The sequence below is a fragment of the Panthera pardus genome, unplaced genomic scaffold (genome assembly GCF_024362965.1).
Source record: "Panthera pardus isolate Hobbes unplaced genomic scaffold, ASM2436296v1 HiC_scaffold_20, whole genome shotgun sequence".
Classification (NCBI taxonomy): domain Eukaryota; kingdom Metazoa; phylum Chordata; class Mammalia; order Carnivora; family Felidae; genus Panthera; species Panthera pardus.
Genome location: NW_026526766.1, coordinates 80,130,384 through 80,156,932, shown reverse-complemented (window position 1 = coordinate 80,156,932; position 26,549 = coordinate 80,130,384). Strand labels below are relative to the sequence as shown.

Below are 26,549 nucleotides of genomic sequence, written 5' to 3'. Positions count from 1 at the left end.
TTCTTGGTTCCAGGACCCATGCATTGTGGCTTTGAGGAAGACGATATGACCTAGTGACTACTATTTAATTCCTTTAGAACATTCCTTTAGAATGGCATCCCAACCTCACCAGGTGTTGTCTTAGAGCTGATACTGTGACTGAGGCTTCAGTAGGCTGCTTCACAAAGTTAGCTGCTTCTGGGTCATGAGTTATAAGGTAAGACCAGTGAATTCCATGGACAGAAGCCCACTGTTGCACTTAGTTGCCAATAAACTCTCTCTCTTTGGCAGAGGCAATGAAGAAAACATTCTGTAAGTCCACATGTGGTAGTGCTGGAAGAAGCACTATGGGAAAGGAAGGTATATCTGTACCCAGAATATGTTTGGGGACAAATTTCTTCTCCTTCCCTTGTGGAAAAGCTCCAAGGTTACCAATATGCTGCCAGGGGCCAGACAGTCCCTCAGAAGAAAGGTGTCATATGATGTACTCAGGGAGGCCTCTGCCGCCGGGTGGTTGCACGTTTAGCAGCAGAGAAAGCCAGATCGTCACTGATGAGAGGAAGTCTATCTTACTGAGCCACTGGATAGCCTCTGTCTCTGCCACCAAGGCCACTTTGTACATGGGCCATCAAGAAAGCACTGTGATGGCTGCAGAAAGAGGCTGGCTGACATCACGGAACAGATTTTTCTCTACTTGATTATTGAGAGTCTCATCTACCAAGATTGCTCTTTGGTGAGTATTTTCATGGGACACTCACATCCTTACACTCTGTACCTATTTCAGAAGCCCATAAAGAACTTCAGACTTTCTTGTCACTGAGTTTTCAATCTGCCTGAGTCCAATGTCACAGAAATGACTTCCACTGTAATGGGTTACAGCTGCATACACCCAAGCTTTTTGTTGGATCAGAAAGCATTAAGTTCACAATGGGTAGGAGAGGTCATAGTTCAGGTAAATTTAGAATCCCATGTGCCTAGTATTCTCTACCTGGCTGTGGAAAATGCCCTATCCAGTATCTATATTTGCCACATGAACTGTTCAGGGTCACAGAACCTTTCTTGGCAGACAATGCCTGACATAGGGCCTTCTCTCACCCTGGGTCTCACTCAAAATTGGCAGGGTATTGGTTTCTCAACACGCAGGTCTGAGTGGCACTCAAGTACAATACACCTTGCTTTTAATATCCAAAAAGTCCCACTGAGCATATTTACGCCTCTGATTTGGTGATATGTAGTTCAAGGTGCAGTAATTTGCCTAGAACCAACAACCCTACATGCTCCTCAGAAACGTCACTGATGTGTGTCAGGCCACTGAATTTTTATGGGGTTTCTCTTCCACCTCCTGGCACACATTTGTATTAGCATGACATCTGACAGTCTTGCTCCTTTCTGCTCAAAATGCTCAGCATGATGTTAATAATGGTATCCTGTGAGATGTCCACATGGTCGAGGATGCTGTGGATAATATTATGACAACACAGGAGAGTTCACATAACTTGGAGGTTTACTGATGTCTCTGCCAGGTAAAAGCAAACTGCTTTTGATAATCCACACTAACTGATATAAGGAAAAGCATCTGTCACCTGTAGACCACACAAGAGGGACTGTGTTCATTTGCTCTAGCAAACATACGACACCAGGAGAAGTTACTGTGATTGAAGTCACCACTTGAGTAACTTTACAGTGGTTCCCAGCCATTCAATCAATGAATCTGTCTCTTATACCGGCCAAACAAGCAAAGGTAGCAAACAATCTCAGGTAAGTGTACCTGTTTCAATAGCTTCAGAACTTCAGCTCAATCCAATTCCATTCGTCTTAATCTAATATTATTAGATATTAAACAAGGATGTGATAGGAATCAACAGCCTGCAGTGTTTGAGTTTTTAATGATAACACTAATCTTTACAATCTCCACAGGGAGGTGTTATATAACTTCTTTCTTAAATGTTTGTTTATTTTTGAGAGAGAGAGACAGACAGAGCATGAACAGGGGCGTTTATTTTTGAGAAAGGGAGACACAGAATCTGAAGCAGGCTCCAGGCTCTGAGCTGTCAGCGCAGAGGCCGACGTGGGGCTCAAACACACACCGTGAGATCATGACCTGAACCGGAGTCGGACGCTTCAGGTCCGAGCCTGAGCCACCCAGATGCCCCGGGGTTATATAACTTTTGATTTACCATTTTAGTGGATTTACCACTAAAGTGAGTGGAAATGGATTTCTACTCACTCTGTTAAGTAGATCACCATGCTACTTCTTGCCTCTAGAAATTATTGTCAACTCAGACCTAATGTCCATTCTGCATTTTCCTCCAAGGACACAGTCATCCTACTATACGACCACAGGTCCTCCCTTGGGGTGACATAGACTCCTCTTCAGTCGAGGGACTCCAGGTCTGTAAACTGGCTTAAGTGTGGGAACATGAGACACCATAACCTGTTACCATGGCAACTGAAGTCAAGTTTCTGCTCACCGGGTCTAGAGGTTCCCCAGTAATGTAAACCCCACAATTCTCATTGAAATCTGAGAGTCCATTTCAATGTCAGTATTTGATGGTTTCCTATCTCACATTTAGGTTTTTCATCCATTTTGAATTTATTTTTGTGTATGGTGTAAGGAAGTGGTCCAGTTTCATTCTTTTGCATGTTGCTGTCCAATTTTCCCAGCACCATTTGTTGAAGAGACTGTCTTTTTCCCATTGTATATTCATTCCTCCTTTGTCAAAGATTAATTGACCGTATATATAGTTGTGGGTCCATTTCTGGGCTTTCTATTCTGTTCCATAGATCTGTGTGTCTGTTTTTTGTGTCAAAACCATACTGTCTTCATGACTACAGCTTTGTAATATAGCTTAAAGCAAAAGTGAATATTATTATCCTCTCTCTGTATCCATGCCCATTTTATATAGCCCCAGTAGGTGTTCTCCAACAGCCAGACATGTGAATATAGAACAGCAAGCTCTCAACCAACTGACCAGAGTACTGTAGCTACATGAGTACTCTGAGATGAGATCAGCTAAGCCTGGCCCAGAACGGCAGCAAAGGACCCTAGACTCATGAGCAAAAATAAAGCATCATTGCTTTAAGCTATTAAGGTTTGGGTGGGTTGTTATACAGCAAAAATTAATTGATATCAGAGCACTTCTAGTCTTGGGAACTATTATTGTCAGTCAGGGTCCAATCAGGAAAATCTGGGTATTTCAAATGGGGGATTTTGAGAACTGGTTACACAAGTGATAGAATTGCTAAGGAGCTAGATGGGATAGTAAGGAAACTGAGAAGCTGCGGCCATCCCAAGAGCCAGAAGGGCACAGGAAGGTGGTGGGACCAAAGGCCAGAAGCCAGGGTCATCAGTGGGGGCTGGAACCCACTGCAACCACGAAGGGCACAGCTATCTGGTGGCAGGTGCAGTCACAAAGTAGACTTTAACTTTGGCTTTATATTTTTTCTTTAAGCTCACTAGTGCCATTAAATACAGCCATTTCACCTGCTTGTTGAGCAAGTTAACATTTAACTTATTTCATTAAATAAGTTAATGTACGTGCATAGTTCAGTGTCTGGTGCATAAGTGTTATAAAGCATCATTATCATATATTTTTATGGCAAAAACTATCATTGCCCCAAAGCCTTTGCCTTTGATGAGCACCTCATTCAATGAGAGCCCAGGGACAATGTAACTGTTTACTGCTATATTACACAGGCTGCCAGAAACCTATCTCTGAATACTAACGTGGTGTTTTTATTTTTTTAATTGACTTTAGACCCAAACAAGGCCTGAAAACAAATTCTAGATTCCCCCTATTTTCCTGAGTGTAGTTGCCTACAAACCAATCCTCTCTTTGGTACTAAAACCTAATTCTAATTCATCTAAACAGAGAAAGAATTTATGAAATGGCATGTTGGGTAAGAAAATTGAACCCTCAAATCTTAGTAGTCTTAACACAAAAACAAGTTTCTCACTCACCCTACATTTCCAGTGAGGGTGGGAACCAGGAAGTCTCCTCCATATTGTCACTTGGGGACCCAGAACGATGAAGGGTCCACTATCTGTGACATTCCTAGTCACAATGTCAGGGGAAGACACTAGAGAATCATGCAGGGGCTTTTCAGTGCTTCAGCCTGGACTTATCCCCTGCCCTGGGCTAGAAGATAGAGTCTTCTCTGCAAAGGAAGGGAGAACCAGATAGTGTTGACCAGCAACAACGTTTACCACAGAAACAGCGCCCAGTCCTTAGCCAATAGCTGCTAATATAAAGGGGCAAAGGGAGGGAATACACAGACAAGATCCTGCCACAGGGGTAATCTGTTTGAATACCAATCCTGATCCCATCACTCATTATCTCCCTGCTGATCTCCATACCCTTGAAAACATCTTCCAGAACATTAGTCCTTGATTCTATTACAAATAATTTCAAATTGAACCCCCCTAAGGTTCAAAATCCCAGGTAAGAGAATCTGATTAGCATGCCAGGTAGTTTAGGTCATGTGCCCATGGTTTAGTTGTAAAGGGCAGGAAGAGGAAATTTCTGCCTATTTCAGCTTTCACACTTGGCAGAAGGATGCTGTTGCTTCTTGAATTTAAGATTCCCTGTAAATGAGGGGTGTTCAGGTTTCTGGGCAGCCCAAACAAAAATGTGCCCTGTATCGTTTCAATGATTTGCATATTTACGAATTTTATATAAACAGATTTATACAGTATGTGCCCCTTTTTGGCCTGGCTTCTTTCACAGTATCATTATGCAAAGGTCCATTTAAGTTGTTGCACATATCAGTGCTGAGTACTATTCCATTGTAAGGACATGCCACATTTGCTTATCCATTCCCTTGTTGACGAACATTTGTTGTCTCTACCTTTTGGCTACTACCAAGAAAGCTACCAAGAGCAGTCATGAACAGCTCTTTTTCTGGACATGTGCTTCTATTTCTCTTGGGTAAATATCTAGGAGTGGAATTGCTGGATTGTCCGGTAAGTGTGTGCTTGAACTGTTAAGAAACTGCCAAACTCTTTTCCAAAGTGGTTGTGCCATTTTACGTTCCCACCAACCATGGATGAGAGCTCCAATTCTCCAATTGTCATAATGCTTGGTATGGCCAGTTTTCTTAATTTTAGCCATTCTAATAGGTATGTGGTGGTATATTATTGAGGCTTTAATTTCCATTTGCCTGAAGACTAATAGGATTTTTTCATATACTTATTTGCCTTCCGAATGCGTTTTGTTTTGCAAAATGTCTGCTCAAATACTTTGCCATTTTTTAATGTATTTCTTGCAATCTGAAGTTTCCTTTTCATTGTCTTAACTGTTTCTGCTCCTGTTTTCTACTATACATTTTATTCTTTTAGATTTTACATTTAGGTCAGTCATCCATTTGGGGTTAATTTTTATACCTGGTGCAAAGTACTGATCAAAGTTTGTTTTGTTTTGTTTTTTCTTTTGTTTGTTTGGGGTTTTTTTTTTTTTTTTTGGCATATGGATATCCAATTGTCCTAGACCCATTTTTTTTAAAGACTATCCATTCACTACTGAATTACCTTTTCTTATTTGTCAAAAATCAATCATCCATATATGTGTAGATCTATTTCTAGACTCCTGAGTTTGTCCCAATGATCTGTATGTCTATCTTAAACCATATGGTATTAATTACTGTATCTTCAGATCTAAAATTATGCCAAAATAGAAAGCTTATTAAAAAATGCAAAAAGATAGAGACCTAACAGAAAATGAACAAAAGCTATGGTCAGTTTACAGAGAAGGAATTACAATGGCTCTTAAACGTGCAAGAAGATTCTCAACACCAGCCATAATAAAACAAACACAAATTAAGGCTGCGCTAAGATACAATTCACACCCTCAAATTTTCAAATACCAAAAACTTTAACAACACACTTTATATTGATAAGGATGTATGAAAATGGGTCCTTTTACCCACTGGTGGCATGAGTTAAATTGGAACGACCCCTGTGGAAAACAATTGGGCAACATTTACTCATTTGTTAAATGGGTATAACCTTTGACCCAGCAAGTCTGTTTCTAGAAATTTATCCTGCAATATAGTTCAATAAGTGTTCACAGATCATGTTCAACTATTTCCACTGTGGCATTTCTTATAATGGCAAAGACAATAAACAACCAAAATGTCCAGCAATAGAGAACTGGTTACATAAATGATAAAGTCCTATAATAAACCACATTTCACTAGAAAAAGAATAAGATGTATGAAATGTAATGGAATGACCTTCAAAATATACTGATAAGTGAGATATTCAAAGTGCTGAAGAATTATTTTAGGATGCTGCCATTTGTGTGAAAAGGAAACCTATACACATTAAAAAATACATATGCCCTTATAGGTGCATAATAGTTATGGAATATAAAACTGAAGAGTGGCTGTCCTTGGGGATGAGATAATGGAGTCAGTGCTGAGGGAGAAGATACACATTATATAACTTCTCCTCTGTTTGAATTTTTTTGCTGTGTGTGTGTGTGTGTGTGTGTGTGTGTCTTGTTCAATTAGAAAATCTATTTTAAAAGAAGTGTATACTAGGGGTGCCTGGGTGGCTCAGTCGGTTAAGCATCTGACTTCAGTTCAGGTCTGATCTCACGGTTCGTGAGTTCGAGCCCCGCATCAGGCTCTGTGCTGACAGCTCAGAGCCTGGAGCCTGCTTCCGATTCTGTGTCTCCCTCTCTCTCTGCGCCTCTCCCACTCATGTTCTGTCTCTTTCTCTCAAAAATAGATGCTAAAGTTAAAAAAAAAAAAAGAAGTATATACTAAAGGTATGCCATCTTAAAACAAGAGTGATAATCTCAGGAGAGGGTGATTATATTTGATTATCATTTTCTTCTTTATGCTTTTAAGCACTTAACCAATTTTATAACATGAAAATGTGCTATTTCTATAATCAGAAAACTAAGTACTCTTAAAACATTCTAAAAAAGGGTAAGAAGGGATTAACTTTACCTAATTGGACAATGGCTAAAAGAGGATGAAGAAAAAGATGGTGTACTTTTTTTTTGGTCATTCATTTACACATATATACACACAGCACACAATTCAAAATATATTTCTGCAAGTAAAAATCAGTCATCAAGAAAGGTAAGGAAAGGGTGCCTGGCTGCCTCAGTCGGTAGAGCATGCAACTTTTTTTTTTTAATAATTTTTTTAAAATGTTTATTTAGTTTTTGAGAGAGAAAGAGAGCACATGTGCAAGTGGGGGAGGGGAAGAAAGAGAGGGAGACACAGAATCCGAAGCAGGCTCCAGGCTCCAAGTTGTCGGCACAGAGCCTGACAGCTGCAAGATCATGACCTGACCCAAAGTTGGACGCTTAACCAACTGAGCCACCCAGGCACCCCAGCATGCAACTCTTGATCTCGGGGTTGTAAGTTGGAGCCCCACACTGGGTGTAGAGATTATTTAAAAATAAAATCTTTAAGGGGTGTCTAGGTGGCTCAGTTGGTTAAATGCCTCTTGATTTTGGCTCAGGTTTTGATCTCACAGTTGGTGAGATTGAGTCCCACATTGGGCTCCATGTTAGTACGGAGCTGCTTGGGATTCTCTCTCTCTCCCCCCTCTCTCTGCCTCTCCCTCTCTCTCCCAAAATAAAGAAACTAAATTTAAGAAAGAAAGAAAGAAAGAAAGAAAGAAAGAAAGAAAGAAAGAAAAAAAGGAAAAAAGGAAAAAAGGTGGGTAAGGAAGTACAACAAAAGAAACTAAAAGCAAGCCATCTTTTACAATCCTTTTTCAAATGGGACAAAGTTCTACCATCTGGTAGCAATGCAAACTTGCAACCACATGAATCATTATGACAGTATCATTGTGACTTTTGGACGCTTTCATCATCAAAAGAGTCTGGTGACATCACCATCAGCAAAAGATTCAAACACCAGGAGAGTATTTTACAATATCTGATTTTTTTTTTATGAAGACCCAAAAATATGATGATTGGGAAACATCCTAGGACTTCTAACATCACGAAAACTAATGGTAAGGCTCTTAGGAAGAAACTATGAAAGGTTGGGTGATCTGGTAAAATCATACGTAGGGGTCATCCCCAAACCTTGGCCTTGAAAGTATATTGTGCAAAATAGATGACACTTCAATATGGGGCTCAAAGTCACGACCCCAAGGTCAAGAGTCACATGCTCCACTAACTGAACCAGCCAGGTGCCCCATGGGTAAACAGAAATCCTATTTAACACCTTTAACATAAGCTCAGTGCATTGGCTAGAGCCAAATATTCCATGTTAGTGCTTAATGCCTTTAATTTAGATTTTTTTTTTTAATTTTTTTTTAATGTTTTATTCATTTTTGAGACAGAGAGAGACAGAGCATGAACGGGGGAGGGGCAGAGAGAGAGGGAGACACAGAATTGGAAGCAGGCTCCAGGCTCTGAGCCATCAGCCCAGAGCCCGACGCGGGGCTCGAACTCACGGACCGCGAGATCGTGACCTGAGCCGAAGTCGGCCGCCCAACTGACTGAGCCACCCAGGCGCCCCTAATTTAGATTTTTAATCACTGTTTAAACACAAGAATATACCTTTCAGAGAGCTCGTATATATTTTTAGTATACTTGACCTATAGTCTTTGAGTAAATTATTAGTCTCAATATCTTTGTGAGGAAAAACTATATAAAAATCAACTTTGGAGGTAGAATGTATTCCAATACATAAAAACATCTTCATAAGGACCTCATTTTCTTTTCACAGAAGCACAAATGAAATAGAATGAGAGTTTTATTGAATTTCCTTATTCAGGGTGATAAATACAAAAGGCACATCACACTGTACCTAATCTAAAAAGTATCAGTTGGCATACTAAAAGAGATCTTTGCAAGCACTTCACACAAAACTTAGGTTTCCCTAAATCTGCCTTCTTCCTTAGGCCAAGCATTCTAGACTCAGCCAAATTTCCATAAATTAATTTTATAATTAATTAGTTATTAGAAGATGGCAAGGAAGTTGCTTCTTACTTTCCAAAAAACTCCTTTTCTTCTCTTTTTTTTTCTAGGAGAGAATGAATTCTAAGTGGAAAATGCTGTTATTAACTTCATTTGCTTTATTGCTGATGTTGATTAAGCATCGCTCCCGGTAAATATACAAGATTGATGAATCATCATCATTAATGATTGGCAGAGTTGACCTAAAATGCTGAGTTTTGTCCAAAAAAGGTTAATAAACACTCCCTAAGTTAATCAGAGAATATCTCCTCTTTGAGGAACTGATTAAATTATAAATATATTAATACTTTCATTTTTCAACATTCAATAAATATTTATTGAGTACCTTTTTGGTGCCAGGTCCTGTCCTAGGTGCTGGGAACTTATGCAGCTTTACATTCCAGGTCGAGAAGATGGACGATAAGCAAAGAAATCTATAATACAATGTTAGGAGCTTTGTATTGGTTTTAATGTTTATTTTTGAGATAGAGAGACAGAGCATGAGTGGGGGAGAGACAGAGAGAGAGAGGGAGACAGAATCTGAAGCAGGCTCCAGGCTCCGAGCTGTCAGCCCAGAGCCCAACGTGGGGCGGAACCCATGAACCACGAGATCATGACCTGAACCGAAGTCAGACTCTCAACTGACTGAGCCACCGAGGCACCCCAGGAGCTTTGTATTTTATATAATAAGGCTACGAAGAAAGAAATAAAGCAAGATAAGAGAATAGAGAGTGTTGGGGGACTATTTTAGATACATCTTAAGCTATGACAATAGGAACACGACTCAAAGAAAACTGCTATCGAAATATAACTGTACTGGAGAACAAATCTGTTAACCTGCTAAAGTTCTCTTATAGAAAAATTCAAATTCTTACCTCCTCCATGCCTCCCTCATCTTTATGGTCTTTTTAAATAAGCAATGCAATGTTACCGAATGCTATTTGAAAATCAACTATATTGTGGGAGCTAATGTCTTTAAAAATTAACCGTATTGTTTTGGTATCATGTTCTACATGTTATTTGTCCTCCTAGGGTGTTATGCCTTAATAGAAAGGTCTATCTTAGTCAAAAAGGAGATAATAGACCAGAAGCTCATTGCAGGCCCGGATTCCAGAACTGGAATGTCCCATCAGAACCAGATGCTATTCATTCCAGAACTGTAGCATTATGCCTGGCATGTAGTAGGTGTTTAGTAATCACTTGGCTAACAAATGAGTAAATGAATGGAACTGAATTCTAGATTTTTTGTTATTCCAATTGCAATAGGCGTTTGTTCAAGTTTAACACTAAAATGTCTCTTTTTATTTATGTGAAGAATAAAGAACCACCTAGAGAAGATAGATCTCTGCTGGTAAGAATCTGTTCTATAAATATTCTACAAACTGTATTGAGGGCAAACTGGCTGGAGTCGAGTGCGTTCTAATGGTAATGGCAATCGGAAGGCACATAAAACTGAATTCTCCAGAGACAACCACTGACAAATTTCTCGGGTATCAGTTCAGAAATAATTGGTGCATGTGCATATATACATGTATGTGAGTTTGTATGGACATGCATATGTGCACATCTCCAAATTTTGCTCCTTCAACACACTTACCTGCTTACACCAGATAAATTTTAGACATTTGCTATATTTGAAGGCCCTCTGTCCAGGGTATTTTTCTTTAGATTGACAGCCATCTGTCGTCTACCACATTTTCTACCATCGACCATTGTGTAGGACCCAAAAAATTATTAAAACCAAACCTCAAAAAAAAAAAAAAAAGAAAAAACCTGTTCTTAAAAGTTCTCCTTTTGTCACTATACATGTTTATGCAGTTAGGCATGGAAAATTTGGATTTTGAAAGAGTATGAGTCTTGAGCAATCCTATATTAAAATATCTTTGGTTAAAAACACCTCCGAAATGTCAAGATGGGATGCACTTTCAAAGTCATTTTTTAATATTTGATTTTGAAATAATTACAGATTCAAAGGAAGTTGCAAAGATAGTACAAAGAGGTCACATGTACCTTTCACTCAATTTCCCCCAGAGTTACATCTTACGTAACTGTCATGCAATATCAAAATAGGAAATTGATGCTGGGACAATGTATGGATATAATTGTATAACATTTTATCACATGTGTAGATTTGTAGATCACCAAGGTAATCAAGATACAAAATGATTCCATCACCACAAAGATCTCCTCTGAGCTACCATTTATACGCACCCCAACCTCCTCTCCTCAACCCTTCTAATCACTAGTACCATTAATCTATTTTTATCTTTACAATTTTGTCATTTTGAGAATGTTTTATAAATGGAATCATACAGTGTATGATCTATTGAGATGAGCTTTTTTCACTCAGGATAATGCTCTTGAGATCCAACCACCTTGTAGTGTATCTCAATAAATCACTCCTTTTTTATTGCTGTGTAGTATTCCGTAAAGGGACGTACCAAAGTTTGCTTAACCCTTCACCTACTGGGGGACATTTTGGGTGACAATTCTTTTCTTCCAGCACCTGGAAAATATTTTTCCACTTCATTTTGGGTCCATAGTTTCTAATTAAAAACATCCATTTCATTCAAATTATTTTTCCCCTCTAGGTGAATCATTTCTTTCTGCTTCTTTTCAAGATTCTTTTCACCTTCAGCTTTCAGAAAATTGGCGATCATGTGCCTTAGCATGGATTCTTTTTGAAGTACGCTTCACACCCAGCATGGAGTCCAACATGGGGCTTAAACTCATGACCCTGAGATCAAGACCTGACCTGAGGTCAAGAGTCAGATACTTCACTGACTGAGCCATTCGGGCACTCCAGCATGGATTCTTTTATTTTAGGTTTATCCTGTTTGGGGTTCATTCAGCTTCTTGAATCTGTATGTTTACGTCTTTTGCCAAATTTGGGGGCATGTTCAGCCATATTTTTAATTGTTTTTCAGCCCCATTCTCTTGCTTTCCTTCTGGGGTTCCAGTTACATGAATGTTAGATCTTTTGTTTTTGTTCCACGTGTCCCCGAGGCTTGTTCTTTTTTTTTTTTTTTCAATTTTTTCTGTTATTCAGATTGAGCGATTTCTGTTATTCAGTCTGCAAGTTCACTGATTCTTTCTCCATCCTCTCCATTCTGCTGTGAAGACTATTTATTGAGTTTTTATTTCAGTGTTATATTTTTAAGTTCTAAAATTTCCATTTGGTTCTTCTTTATATCTTCCATATCTTTAATAAGACTATTTCTTTACTGTGACTTCCTATTTTTTCATACATTTCAAGTGTTTGTAATTGCTCATTGAACCCTGCCTTTGTCAGATATCCTTGTTTGACAATTCTAGTATCTGTGTTATCATGGCATCTGTAGATTATCCTTTCTCATTCAAGTTGAGATCTTTTCTTGGACAATTTGGGGGTATTATGAGACTGGATCTTATTTAAATCTTGTGTTTTCATAGGCATCCTCTAACACGGTGCTAGCTGGGAAATAGGGTGGCACCCCTGCATTACTGTCGGTTGAGGGATGAAATTTTAGGTTCTTGACTCTGCCTCCCTTGAAACCCAGTGGGGAAGGGCTCCTTGTTACTAATGAGCAGGGATGGGAGTTTGGGATCCCCATGTGCTCTCCATTGACACAACCACAGGGGGATTGGGTAGTGGTGACTGTTTTAATACCCACTAATCCCCTCTAACTCCACACCAGTGAGGAAGGGACGGAATCCCCATTATGGCCTGGTGAGAGTACACGTCTAGGCTCCCTACTTGGCCTTTGCTGGAGGGATGGAAATAGAGCCACGGATTTTCCTGTGGTATTGGGTTGGAGAACAGTGAGTAGTGTCTACAGATTCTTTGCCTTGCTAGGTTGCCCTATTCCTGGCCCTTTGGCTATTAAGAGCAGCTTTTTCTCAGGGCTCTTTTTTTGTCCGTACCCATTGGCATTTCTGAGTCGCACCTAATCTGAGATACATGTGGCAGAAAACCCAGGGAACCCACTGCCATGTCGGTCCTTGAGTCCCAGTGCACCTACCTGATCTGCCTTCTTCTCTTTGCCTTTCACTCTTTTGTTTACTTCACATATAATGTCCTGGGTTTTTAGCTATACTTAGTGGTAGGATAGGGAAAATGAGTACCTAGCCCATCTTTCTGGAAGTACAAATCACTTAAAGTTATTCTTATTTTACAAAATATCCCCATCTTATGAAAGAGAAGCCCCCTTATAACCTTGTTAATAGTTAACTTAAAAGCAAACAAAAACTTAGGTGGGTCCTATTTTTAAACGAAAATCAAAGACAAACATCTAGACCCCCTACTCCAACCCCTTTATTTTGACATGTAATAAAGTGTCTATCACATAGTAAGCTACTAATACTTGATAAATGAATTACATAAATCTGTATTTTTGTCTGAATACACATTATTTTTCCTGCTTCGTTAATTTTTAAAATATATCCCCCACTCAAGAACCATACTGTTCCCTGCCTTCCCACCTTTGGCTATGACCTCTTCACCCCACATCTCTTTCCTGAAATAACCCTTATCCTTCCAGACCCAGTTTACATATTTCATCTCCAAGTAGCTTCCCTTAACCCCACATTTAGGTTGGATGCCCCATCTATATGCTCCCATGGAGATCTGTGTTTTCCTATTAGCAGTTACCACTCTGCACTATAATCATCTATTTAATGTTGTCTTTTCGGCTAGTCTATTGGCTTTTAGAGGGCAGGAACTGATCTAAATGTTCACAGTCCTACAACCAGCATCAAACAGTGCCTGCCGTGTTACAGGGACACAATAATTATTTGCTGAGTAAATGGATTACTCTTAACTTGACTTTCTCTTTGTACCCAGGGAAAATGAAAAAGAACTTCGGCTCTCAGACTGGTTTAATCCCAAGTAAGAAAGAATATTCTACACAAACACACACTAATGATAACAACAACAACAACTCAATTTAAATGGGGGAGGATTTTTTTCCATCATCAAATTGTACCTATCCTGGGAGCTTTCCAGGCCTTGGCAGTTTTTAAAGTCTTTTATATATAAACCTAGTGTCTATTTATCTAGAATCAGGCAGTTGAGGGTCATAATGAGAAAACTGTTATCTAGTTTAATGTTCCTGGTTTTATTAGGAGAAAGAAAAAAAATCTTTTTAGTAACAGCCCAAAAATGCCATTAATGACTCCTCTTGATTTTGGCATTAATACTTGGGGGAAAATCTCATTCTTTTTTTTTTTTTTTTCTTTTTTCTTTTTTGAGGTGGGGGAGGGGCAGAGGGAGAGGGAAAGAGAGAATCTTTATTTTTTTTTTAAATTTTTTATGTTTATTTATTTTTGAGAGAGAGGGAGAGACAGAGCGTGAGCAGGGGAGGGGCAGAGAGGGAGACACAGAATCCGAAGCAGGCTCCAGGCTCTGAGCTGTCAGCACAGAGCCCGACGTGGGGCTCAAACTCACGAACCGCGAGATCGTGACCTGAGCCGAAGCAGACGCTCAGCTGACTGAGCCACCCAGGCGCTCCAGGGAAAGAGAGAATCTTAAGCAAGCTCCACACCCAGTGTAGAATCCAACACAGAGCTTGACACAGGGCTCAATCCCACAACCCTGGAATCATGACCTGAGCCAAAATCAGGAATTGAATGCTTAACCTAACCAACTAAGCTACCCAGGTGCCCCAGAGAATCTTATTCTTTATAATGGCTATCTAGTATTCTATTTTATGGCTACATACCATAATTTATTTAGTCAGTTCCCTATTGGTTTTGAACCATTTGCAGTTTGAAGGCTATCGTAAATAACGTTTTGATGAATATCTTTGTACATATATTTTTGTACACTCTTGTGTGAACTTATCCATATGATAAATTCCTATTGTAGCATCATTAGATTAAGAGATATAGACATTTTAGGAGCACTTGGGTGGCTTAGTTGGGTAAGCATCCAACTGTTGATTTCTGCTCAGGTCGTGATTTCACAGTTTGTGATTCAAGCCCCCTAGTAGGCTCTGCACGGATAGTGTGGAACCTGCTTGGGATTCTCTCTCTCCCTCTTTCTCTGCCCCACTCTCTCCCACCTCCCCTCCCCTCTCTATCTCTCAAAATAAATAAATAAGCTTTAAAAAAAAGATTTAAAAATTTTAAAAAATGAGATGCAGACATTTTAAATTTTTACTCAGGTTGCTAAATTGCCTTTTAATAATTATACCATTTATTTTCTAATCTATAGTGGGTGAATGTTAATTTTATTTGTTTTATAAATTTCCATTTTATTTTAGTTGTAGCAAACATTTTTTATTGGCAAAAGTATTAGTTAAAATATCTCAATTCAATTTGCACTTCCATAATTATTGTTCAATTTGATCATCTTTTATATGTGTTATTTATATTTCATCTTCTGTGAATTCCTTTTTCATATTTATATTTTTTAAATAACCTTAAGTGCACACAATTAGATTAATAACAATCTTTGTGGGGTGCCTGGGTGGCTCAGTTGGTTGGGCATCCGACTTCAGCTCAGGTCATGATCTCACAGGTTCATGGGTTTGAGCCCCGCATGAGACTCTGTGCTGACAGCTCAGAGCCTGGAGTCTGTTTCAGATTCTGTGTCTCCCTCTCTCTCTGTCCTCCCTGGCTTGTGCTCTGTCTCTCTCTGTCTCAAAAATAAACATTTTTTTAATAATGATTTTTTAAAAAAAATTTTTAATAAAAAATTTAAATAATAATCTTTGCTACATGACTCACTCTCATCATTAGGTTTTTCAAAATCCAGTCATTATTTATTTGTGTGCTTTCTCACTTATTTCTGTTTTCTTTTAAGTTTATTTGTTTTGAGAAAAACAGAGCAAGCAGGGGAGGGGCAGAGAGAGAGAGGGAGAGAGAGAAAAACAAGCAGGCTCCGCACTGTCAGCACAGAGCCCGCCTCGGGGCTCAAACTCAGGAACCATGAGATCATGACCTGAGCCGAGACCAAGAGTCAGATGCTTAACTGACTGAGCCACCCAGGTGCCTCTCTTGCTTATTTTTAACGAAACAAAACCTCAACATTCAATAACTTCAACATCCAGCTATCCACCTCTGTCTTTCCTAGGACCCCCATTCTGTCTCCTCACCCTCTAGCCTTGAAACAACCTCCATCCCGAATCCTGCTTCATCATCCCCTTGCTTTCTCTTGTTTTAATATAAGTGTATATCTTCCATTTGTATTCTGGAACAAGTATATTTTAAAATTATAGCTGTTTGTAATTTTTTAAAGAAGATCTAATACCACGTGTAATCTCCAGGGACTCATTTTGACCCTTAATATTAGATTGCTAAGATTCATCCGAATTGCATATGACTGTCATTCATTTTGATGGCGGCGTTACAGTTAACTGTAGAAATATACCACAGTTTGCTCATCCCCTGCCTTATCAGTGGGCACTTGGACTGCGTCTAGGTTTTCGTTATTTTGAGCCTTAAGAGGTAACACTCTTGGGGCGCCTGGGTGGCTCAGTCGGTTGGGCGTCCGACTTCGGCTCAGGTCATGATCTCACGTTCTGTGAGTTCGAGCCCTGCATTGGGCTCTGGGCTGACAGCTCAGAGCCTGGAGCCTGCTTCAGATTCTGTGTCTCCCTCTCTCTCTGACCCTCCCCCGTTCATGCTCTGTCTCTCTCTGTCTCAAAAATAAAAACAAACATTAAAAAAAAATTTTTTTTTAAAAAGAGGTAACACTCTTGTAAGAGGCCTTTCCAAAGAATGTGTTTACGATAGGAGAAAAAAATACGTAGATAAAATAGCTGCCCGATTCTTTCTCTGACCTCATCTTCAACCATTGTGTCCCTCACCCACTCCTCCAATCATACTGGCTCCTTGTTGTTCCTCAGAAACACCAAGCAAGCTCTCACCTCAGGACTTTGCACCTTCTGTGCTCTCTGCACGGACTGCTTACCCTCCAAGCAGCCAAATGGCTCATTCTCCCACTCCCTTCAAACGCTGTTTTATCAGTGAGGTCTTCTCTAGCTACTCCCTTTCTCCCTTACCCAGATTTATTGTTCTCAGTTGCTCTCCCCAACATCTGACATACTGTATATTTGCTTGCTTATTCATTTACTATCTGCCTTTCCCACAAGAGTGTGCCTAGAAAAAAAAAAAAAAAAAGCCTAGATATAGTAGGGGTTCGATATTTGTAGAATAGATAAATACATGAGATCTTCTGTCTAATTGAAGTGATAGCACCTCCATAACAATGTAAAAGTAGTGGTAGAAGGCATTGCACTTTATTATTAAGCATCATATTGGCTTTTAGTTTAGAATGAAATGACCTCTGCATTATGGAGATATGAGGGAAGAAGCTCATTTTTGGTTCTTATTAAGTACAAAAAACTATAAGCTTAAAGTAAATATGTGGGAATAAATGTCTCAGAATAGCCAAGAAAGTGTCAAAAAATAAGAAAGTTAAAAGGATTTTGCCTAGGGGCACCTGAGTGGCTCAGTTGGCTAAATGTCCGACTCTTGATTTCAGCCAAGGTCACGATCTCATGATCATGAGATCAAGCCCCACACTGGGCTCCACACTGGGGGTGGAGTCTGCTTAAGATTCTCTTTCCCCCTCTGCCCCACCCTGCTCATGCTCTGTCTCTCATGCTCTCTCTCTCTGTCTCAAAAATAAAATTTTTAAAAGAGAGGGTTTTGCCTCAAATAGTCAAACATATTTTGACATCATTGTGATCAAATCAACATGGAATAGATCAAAGGAGTAGTAAATCCAGAATTAGGTCACGGTATGTATCAAAGTTGATATATAACAAAAATGGCATCTTAAAAATCAGTGAGAAAAGGACAGATTAGTTCATAAATTATACTGACACTATTGGTGATCTAAGTGGGGGCAAAATGGGGCATTAATCCTATGGCATAAAGATAAATTCCTGATAGACTACAGATTTAAGTGTAAAAAATAAAGCAATAAAAAAAATCTTGCTAGAAAATCAATAAGACAGGGGCACCTGAGTGGCTCAGTCGGTTAAGCGTCCGACTTCGGCTCAGGTCATGATCTCGTGGTCCGTGAGTTCGAGCCCCGCGTCGGGCTCTGTGCTGACTGCTCAGAGCCTGGAGCCTGTTTCAGATTCTGTGTCTCCCTCTCTCTCTGACCCTCCCCCATTCATGCTCTGTCTCTCTCTGTCTCAAAAATAAATAAACGTTAAAAAAAGATTACGAAAAAAAAGAAAATCAGTAAGACAACATGTAAAGTCTAGGTAAGAAGGAAATCCTCTTAATCCATGCTGAAAACCTACCACCTATTTAAAAAGATGTATTTCACTATATACAAATTTTAAACTTTTATTTGGTTTAAAAACAAATCAACAATTCAATAGAAAAACATGAAACTCACATTAGAGGGAGCCAGCGTGTATAAGAAAAGATACTCAAGTTCACTAGAAATTAGAGAAATGTAAATAATGTAGTAATGAGGTACTGGAATCTTTTTAAAGCCATAATCTAATAGTATAGGGAAAATGCTGGTGGGAAGGTGAAGTATTTCAGCCTTTTAAAAAATAATTGGGTAAAAACTATGAAAGATGAACACATGGAGGTTCCTGGGTGGCTCAGTCAGTTAAGTGTCTGACTCTTGATTTCGGCTCAGGTCATGATCTTGCAGTTTGTGAGTTAGAGCCCCACATCAGGCTCTGCACTGTCACTGTGGAGCCTGCTTGGGATTCTCTCTCTCTCCCTTTCTTTCTGCCCCTCCCCTGCTCACACGTGTGCACGCATGTGCTTGCACTCTCTCTTTAAAAAAAATTTTTTTAAATGAACATACATACACAGCAATCCTATTCCTGGGACTAGCCATTAAAAATAACAGCAACAAGGGGAGCGTGGGTGGCTCAGTCGGTCGAGCATCCAACTTCAGCTCAGGTCATGATCCCACGGTTCGTGGGTTCAAGCCCCACATTGGGCTCTGTGCTGACAGCTCAGAACCTGCAGCCCGCTTCTGATTCTGTGTCTCCCTCTCTGTACCTCCCCTTCCCATGCTCTGTCTCTCTCTCTCTCTCTCTCAAGAATAAATAAACATTAAAAAATTTTTTTAAAGATAATAGCAACAATACCTAAGGACATAAGATTAAGGTTTGTTGCATCAGTTTTTATAATGACAGAAATTCCAGGAATAAAATGTATACCTAGTCATAAGAAAATGGCTAAACAAACTGTCCACACCTTGGAATATTATGCAGCCATTACAAAGAGTGAATAAGAACTAGTCCAGATAACCTGGAAGGATTTCCACAAGGTCGTGATGAGTAGAAAGACAAGCTGCAGGAAAGTATGCGTTATCTCATCATAATAAACAAGATTAAAAAAAATTCATTTACTTATTTTTGAGAGAGGGAAAGAGAGAATGCGTGCATGAGCGAGGGAGGAGCAGAGAGAGGGAAAGAGAGAACCCCAAGCAGGCTCCATGCTGTTAGCCCAGAGCCTGACTCTGGGCTCGATCTCACCAACCGTGAGATTATGACCCGAGCCAAAATCGCGAATTGGACGCTCAACCTACTGAGCCACCCAGGCGCTCCAAAATAAACAAGATTTTTAAAGCCTGCATCTGTGTGTGTACTTATGTATGTGTGCATATTGTACACATGTTATCTATACAATTGGATATGAATATGGAGGGAAAAAGAAAAGAGCACGGATGAGGCTGCAAATATGGCAGGCCAGCAGCTACGAAGAGGAAAGTGGAAAGCCACATGACGTGGTGCAGGGGTAGATGTGGGAAACATACACCCTGGAAATGCTCTAGTACTCTCATGGTTCTGTCTGCTTATGGTATATTTATCTCTGCTATATCACTTTAGCTTCTTACGCTTTTTAGACTCATGCGCAGTTCCTTAAAACTGTATATAGGTCAATATAGCCTTGATTTACAGGAAGAGTCCCCACCCTCTCTCTCTCCAGATCTATTTTTCGAACAAATTATAACCTCCCATATTACTGTCATGAATCCCATCTCAGCAAATCTTAGGAACACCTTCTGGCATTGAAATCACTTCTAATTCAGTGTAGTACCTATTCTCTTTTTATTACGAATGTGGATATCTTAGCCCATATATATGATTTCCCTCCTTCGTTAGTATACTTCTTTGTAAGTCACACCTATGATAGTCTACGGTACTATGACACTTGAGCATACTATCTGTGTACCTTCCTAAGCAATATACTTATGAGCAGGTCATTTTGTATCCTGTTGAACACCCTCTGCTTGGGCATGGTGAGGTATTTTCTAAGCTCCTCAGATACTGAATCTATCAGGGTATGAGAGAAACAACTCAACTAAGATGAAGTAACTTTAGTGAAGGAATGGTTGGCAGAGATTGGAACAAGGTTAAGAGACCCAACAAAGGACATGGAAGCATCCAGAGGCTTCAACAGTAAGAAGCTCTTATCACCCTTGGCCTAAAGGGACAAGGGAAGGGATGGTGCTCCTGGAGACCAGAGATTTCTGGAACCATGAAAGAGCTGCCCAACAGAAGCTGTAGCTGCATATGGACACAGCCACTGGCAAGATCTCAACAAAGCTGGGAGAGAAAAGAGGAAAAGAGACAACTTGTTTTCCTGCCCTCTGATCTTATGTGGGTACCTCCCATTAGCAGAACCCACTGCAAGCCACAGGGCAGGGAACATTGGGTGATCAGTCTGCTCCCAAGGCAGGCCAGGTAGAGAAGGCTAAGGATGGACAGGGGAATTGTAAATGGAGAATAACTAACACAATCCACCTTTTTGACTTAGATGGAGAAGCTCATGTTCCCCAAACACGAGAAACAAAGTCACATCAGCTAGCGGGTATCATCGAGGTGATGGAAATCTAGCTATATTCCCACTTGAAACCTAGATCGTAACATCTTCCATCTCTAGTATTCTTCATGGAAGGTGGCAAAGGGGAGAAAATAATTAACATAGCAGATCACGACTACAGTCCTACCTCTGTAGCTGTTCAGGAGGCTGGCAATAAAAGGAGGCAGTTAATAATCACCATCCCATGGTTTCTTTATCCTCTGCTAATCCCTTTGATGGTCAGAGTTTCTATTCGATAGGGTTACTCAAACCTCCATCCCTGGAGAGTCTGGTTCCCTCAGTGGTCTGACCTTATTGAGTTGCCCCAATTTCCCACTGACCATTATTACTGGAAATGAGGTAGCTGGGGGAACTCCCAGAGAGTCCTTTGCATTCCATATGAAGCCCTGCTTGCCATCCTTGAATAACCTCATCTTCCTATCTTCTCGGTGATGAAGATCAGTCATGCCAACCAGTACAGTAATGCCATTTTCTGCCTGTTAGCTCAGCAGCATGGGGAACCACAAGTGCTCTGCCATCAGTTTCACAGAACCATGACTTTCTCCCTAGAGCAAAGACTCCTCCCTTGGGAACTGAGAACTCTAAACACACTGGACCCAAAGTCACAACAACAGCAAGCAAACATTCTATAAGTGAATTATTGGATGTAATCGTGAGCAGGGACATCCTCACATCCACCTTGTTTTGTGCACTGTGATTCTAGCTTTGGAAGGTACAGTATCTCACACTGCTCATTGAGTCAAAGCGGGAATGGCGAACTACTACAGAAAAGTACCTCGGCCTTTTCAGGGAGTTATCTCGGAACTAACACTGAAAATGAGATTTCCCTGGCTAGTCCACTTTCTAGCAGGCCAGGTGCCTCAACACAGGGAGGCACACAGACCAGAGAACTTTGTGGAAGTGGCCAACTGCCACACTACTCTCACCATGAAACGGGTAGCTTAGATGGAGGCAAAGTTATGTGTGATACGAAGGCATCTAATAAGATATTCTGCAAGTCAACAAAGCTGGCAGATTTGTAGGCATGAACAGCAAATCCCTACCCAGAACATAAAACGTTCCCCTGAGGGAAAAGTGTTGCCCCTTTCTTTATGGGGTCTAATATAATCAACCAGCCGTCATTTGGCTGGCTGGTTCCCATGGGAAATGGTGTCACCCTGTGGGCTCCAATTGGCCCCTGCTGTTGGCAAGCTGGGTGCTCAGCACTGGCTCTAGCTTGGTCTTAGCAATGGGATGTCCATGTTACTGAGGCCGTGCATAATCCCCATTGGACTCCAAGTAGCTGGGGCCACTTTATACAGAGACACTAAGTCAGTCACAAGGGAGACCCGGCAAGGGGTCTGACTGACACCCAGAGGGCAGATTATCTTATCCCCCTGATTGCTGAGCATGTCCTTTGCAAAGAATGCCCCCTGGGCAGCATTAACCTTCCAGGTAAAGAGTTTTGTACCTGTAAGAGAAACCTAATGACTCTAAAGCTCTTCTACTCCTTCCTCTTCTGTTTTATCAAATAATTTGTAACACAAGTTTTTAACTGCCTTCTGCTTTCAGAGACTTTTTCTTTAATTCTAATAGCAAATCTTTAATCTTCAGACCCTTTCACATTCTCAAATAGATACTGATTAGCCTCTGTGATGTGCCTAATTTATAAGCATCATCACTGTGATAAGGGTACATCTGTCCAATATTAAAGTGGAATCTGAGACTTTTGAGTCAAATACAAGTGTATGGCCATAAATTCTAAGTATAAGAAGGGTTTAAAAGTAAATATATGAAAAAAAACAAATGTGTAAGTTTGAAAAATCCTTAAAATAGTAAAAGGGGGTACTTTTCAAGAATTTTGTTATTATTATTAATGTAGTATTAAGGGTTGCCAAATTCTACCCTTGTCTGGGTCTAGATTTGTAATTAAAACCTGTCATTACCAAAAGCAAAATGGCTTCACACTTTGTGTTCAATTCCTTCCAAAATGAAGGCCTTAAGTTGCTTTATTTTTATTTTTATTAAAAATTAAAAAAAAAAAACTTTAACGTTTATTTATTTCTGAGAGAGAGAGAGAGCATGAGCAGGGGAGGGGCAGAGGGAGAGCGAGATACAGAATGTGAAGCAGGCTCCAGGCTCTGAGCTGTCAGCACAGAGCCTGATGTGGGTCTCGAACCCACAAACCATGAGATCATGACCTGAGCTGAAGTCGAAAGCTTAACCTACTGAGCCACCCAGGCACCCTGGCCTTAATTTGCTTAAATAGTTTAATGTCCTCCCTCCAACCAAACTGTTTATTATTACTTTTGTTTCTTTATTTTGTTTTTTGGGGGGTTGTTTATTATTCCTAATTCTGCTTCTGCTGTTATTTTGTTATTATTAGAAGCAAATGTAATATCATCTCCCTTTTTGGACTAATCTTATTTTCTTCCAGGTTGCACTGATGGGCCTACAGCATTAGGAAGGATAGAAAGAAGGTACTCTAGGAAAAGAAAAAGGAAGAGAAAGATGAGAAAGGGGTAAAAAGAAAGGAAGACATAAGCAGACAGTAGTGTTTTCTGTTTTAGGCAATAATCAGAGAAATGTTCAGACAATGAGCTGTCGGTTTAAGCTATAGTCAGAGCTCAAGGAAAAAAATCCCTGGGCTCAAAAGGCAAGGTTTTTTTGTGATCTCTACACCCAACATGGGGCTCAAACCTACAACTCCATGCTCTACTGACTGAGCCGGCCATGCGCCCCTCAAAAGGCAGTTTGGTATAATGACCAAAGCACAGATTTGGAAAGCCAACTGGCTGATTATGAATCCTGATTCTGCCATTTATTAGCTGTGTGACACGAAGTAATTTACTCAACCAATCTGCGCCCAAGTTTCTTCATATGAAAAATAGAGATAATGATGGAATTTATATTATAGGACATTGCAAGGATTAAATAAATAGTGTAAAGCACTTAGTCACCATGCCTGGCACATAGTTAAGTACTTTATAATGATTGGCTACTATCACTTGGAGAACAACATTTGCTGTCATAATAAGTGGTACTCTCTTAATCGTTTTTCTTGTTTGTTCAACAGAAAACGTCCTGATGTGAAAACGACAACTGATTGGTTTGCGCCGATCATCTGGGAAGGAACTTACAACAGACAAGTCCTGGAAAAGTATTACAAAAGGCTGAACATTACCATAGGCTTGGCTGTATTTGCTACTGGAAAGTAGGTGCTACTAACATTCATCCTTTTTTATTTTGGAAACATATGGATAAGCACCCGTGAACTCTCTACATCCAAACAGCCACTCATAATTAACCCTAATCATGATTTCTGGCTGGTCTGCATAATTATTTGTAGTGGTTATTTTCTCCAGCCATGGCTGATTTCTTAACACGACTTGGAATCTTTCTATTAATATCCATTTAGCTCACTTTTCCTTTCTTCTCAATAAATTTTATGGCTTTTCTCTGCCCCCGCTCCCCAAGCTCACTACACCCTCTTTCACTAACCAACACAGTTAAGCTCTAAATGCAATTTCTACCCACCTACCTACTGGTAGTTCTTTAGCAACAACGTTCTCCTGCATGTTTAAGTGACATGTCTTCTCCTGATGAGTTTTAGCAAAGTGAATGTTTAGTCTTCCGTGTTTCACAGGTTTGTGGATCAGTACCTGGAACAGTTCCTCCAGTCTGCTAATAAGCACTTCATGATTGGCTACAATGTTATCTTTTACATCTTGATGGATGACTTCTCCAAACTACCTCCCATAGAGTTAGGGCCCCTTCGAACATTTAAACTATGTACTGTACTCAAACAACATGTGTGGAAAGACTTCAATTACATATACATGAAAAACTTGGATATGTACATCATAGAACATATCCAACATGAAGTCGACTTTCTCTTCAGTATGACTGTAAACCAGATCTTCAAGAATGACTTTGGGGTGGAAACCCTGGGCAAGTCTGTAGCTCAACTCCATGCATGGTGGTATTTTAGACATGCTGAAAATTTCCCCTATGAGAGAAGACCTAAATCAGCAGCTTTCATCCCTTTTGGAGAGGGAGATTTCTATTACCAGAGTGCAGTTTTTGGTGGCACACCCCATGAGGTTTTAGCCTTCATTAAAGAATATCAAAAAGGAGTTACCAGTGACAACAGAAATGGACTCAAGAGCATATATGAACATTATTTAAACAAATATTTGTTTATCAATAAACCCACTAAGTTGTTATCACCAGAATACAATTGGGATCCAAATTTTAGAACTCCCCCACAAATTAAACATGTGAAGATAGCATGGCATTCAAAGAGCATTTGATGGTTGTATCATTAGGTTTATGGATTAATAAGTGAATCACAATAATTCCTCAATTACGAAACATTAAACGTCTCTGTGTTTTTGGAAACTTACAAAAATGTGCAATCTTCCAAAATAAATTGTTTTTCTCCTTGCAGTTTTAAACCATCTAAATCTACCTAAATTGGAGTAAGAATAAATGGATGTTAATTTAATATTAATGCACAGTGGTGTTATTAGCTACATATTATAAATAATGTGGACATACTTTTGGAGGCACAAAATGAAGAAACACACCAGACTCTCCTGGTTCAGAAAATAAAGATGGATGGATGGATAGATAGATACACGTGTACACACACACACACGCACGCACACACACAATGTCAAAGGGATATATGTAAAGGGAAAAAATATTCATCAACTCACTCATTAAAAACTCTGTTTTTCAGTGTTGGGAGATACAGTGCTTGTAAGTATTCTCAATTAGCATTTAATCTGTCTAGTATCTGATTGAACTTAGGTGAACTAGAGACATTCTACCAAATACACATCTTACTTTTATGGTTGCAGTGATGTTGGGTGCATGGTTTTTAATGCTACAGGAATTTATTTATTTATTTATTTATTTATTTATTTATTTATTTATTTATATTTGAGAGAGAGAGCGCGCGCAAGTGGGGGAGAGGGGCAGAAGGAAAGAGAGAGAGAATCCCAAGCAGGCTCCATGCTCAGCAGAGTCTGATGAGGTGCTTGATCCCACGACCCTGGGATCATGACCTGAGCCGAAATCAGGAGTTAGACACTCAACTAACTGGGCCACCCGGGAGCCCCAGGGACTCTTTTGTAAACAGCTATCAACTTAACTCCATGGTAAATATATTCTTTTAGGTGCAGTTGGGGATAGAAAAAATGCTAAGATATATAGAGAGAGACTATACATTTTATAAAATTTACCTCAAGCAGCCTACGGTCCAGCAGGGGAGATAAAACTATAAATATCTCTTTTGGAAATTTAGAAGTGCTAAAACGTAAGGAAGACATGGCCAAACTGCCGTAGTGGTTCAAGAAAGGAAGCAACTACCTCAGAAGAACCTTTACTATGCAGTCACATCAACATGTTTCCACAAATGAGTGAAGCATTATAGCATAGTTATAATAACTGGAGGTTCTAAAGTCACAACAAGTTATTATTTTGATCCTTTTTTGTTGGCTAAAAACTAAGGTTTAGTAAGTGTTCCATAAAAGATAAAGATTATTGGCTATTAAAACACTAAAATTGGGGCACCTGGGTGGATCAGTGGTTAAGTGTCCAACTTCCACTCAGGTCATGATCTTGCGGTTCCTAAGTTCGAGCCCCACATCAGGTTCTGTGCTGACAGCTCAGAGCCTGGAGCCTGTTTCAGATTCTGGGTCTCCCTCTCTCTGTCACTTCCCCACTCATGCTGTCTTTCTCTCTCTCAAAATAAATAAACATTAAAAAACATTTTAAAGAACACTAAAATTATAAAGGAATATTTTTAAAGTAATTTTTAAATGTTTATTTTTGAGAGTGAGAAAGTGCACGTGCATGAGT

General features: G+C 39.8%; 1 protein-coding gene and 1 long non-coding RNA gene across 4 annotated transcripts in view; one reads left to right on the top strand and one right to left on the bottom strand.

The window, feature by feature from the left end:
* The window catches only part of LOC109269872 (uncharacterized), a 72,748-nt gene that overhangs the window by 35,070 nt on the left and 11,129 nt on the right, over positions 1-26,549 (bottom strand). The window contains exon 3 of one of the 2 annotated variants that reach the window (XR_002081297.2): positions 9,256-9,343. The exons of the other annotated variant lie outside the window; for it this stretch is intronic. This is a non-coding gene — a long non-coding RNA (uncharacterized LOC109269872). The remainder of the gene's footprint in view (positions 1-9,255; positions 9,344-26,549) is intronic. 2 annotated transcript variants of the gene reach the window in all.
* LOC109269871 (glycosyltransferase 6 domain-containing protein 1-like) lies at positions 324-25,194 on the top strand. 2 transcript variants are annotated; one of them, XM_053908247.1, is made up of 7 exons: positions 324-712; positions 1,603-1,737; positions 8,981-9,060; positions 10,225-10,260; positions 13,732-13,776; positions 23,758-23,895; positions 24,328-25,194. In XM_053908247.1, the coding sequence occupies exons 3-7, from the start codon at positions 8,987-8,989 to the stop codon at positions 24,992-24,994; spliced, it is 960 nt and encodes a 319-aa protein (XP_053764222.1). In that variant the 5' UTR covers positions 324-712; positions 1,603-1,737; positions 8,981-8,986; the 3' UTR covers positions 24,995-25,194. The 2 variants fall into 2 exon arrangements, with proteins under 2 accessions (XP_053764222.1, XP_019309523.1); XM_019453978.2 differs by lacking the exons at positions 324-712; positions 1,603-1,737 and adding an exon at positions 7,706-7,957.

Coding starts and splice junctions, on each gene's coding strand:
- LOC109269871 (XM_019453978.2), top strand. Junction 10,261..13,731: donor GAGAAGATAGATCTCTGCTG/GTAAGAATCTGT, acceptor CTTTGTACCCAG/GGAAAATGAAAAAGAACTTC. Junction 23,896..24,327: donor GCTGTATTTGCTACTGGAAA/GTAGGTGCTACT, acceptor CGTGTTTCACAG/GTTTGTGGATCAGTACCTGG.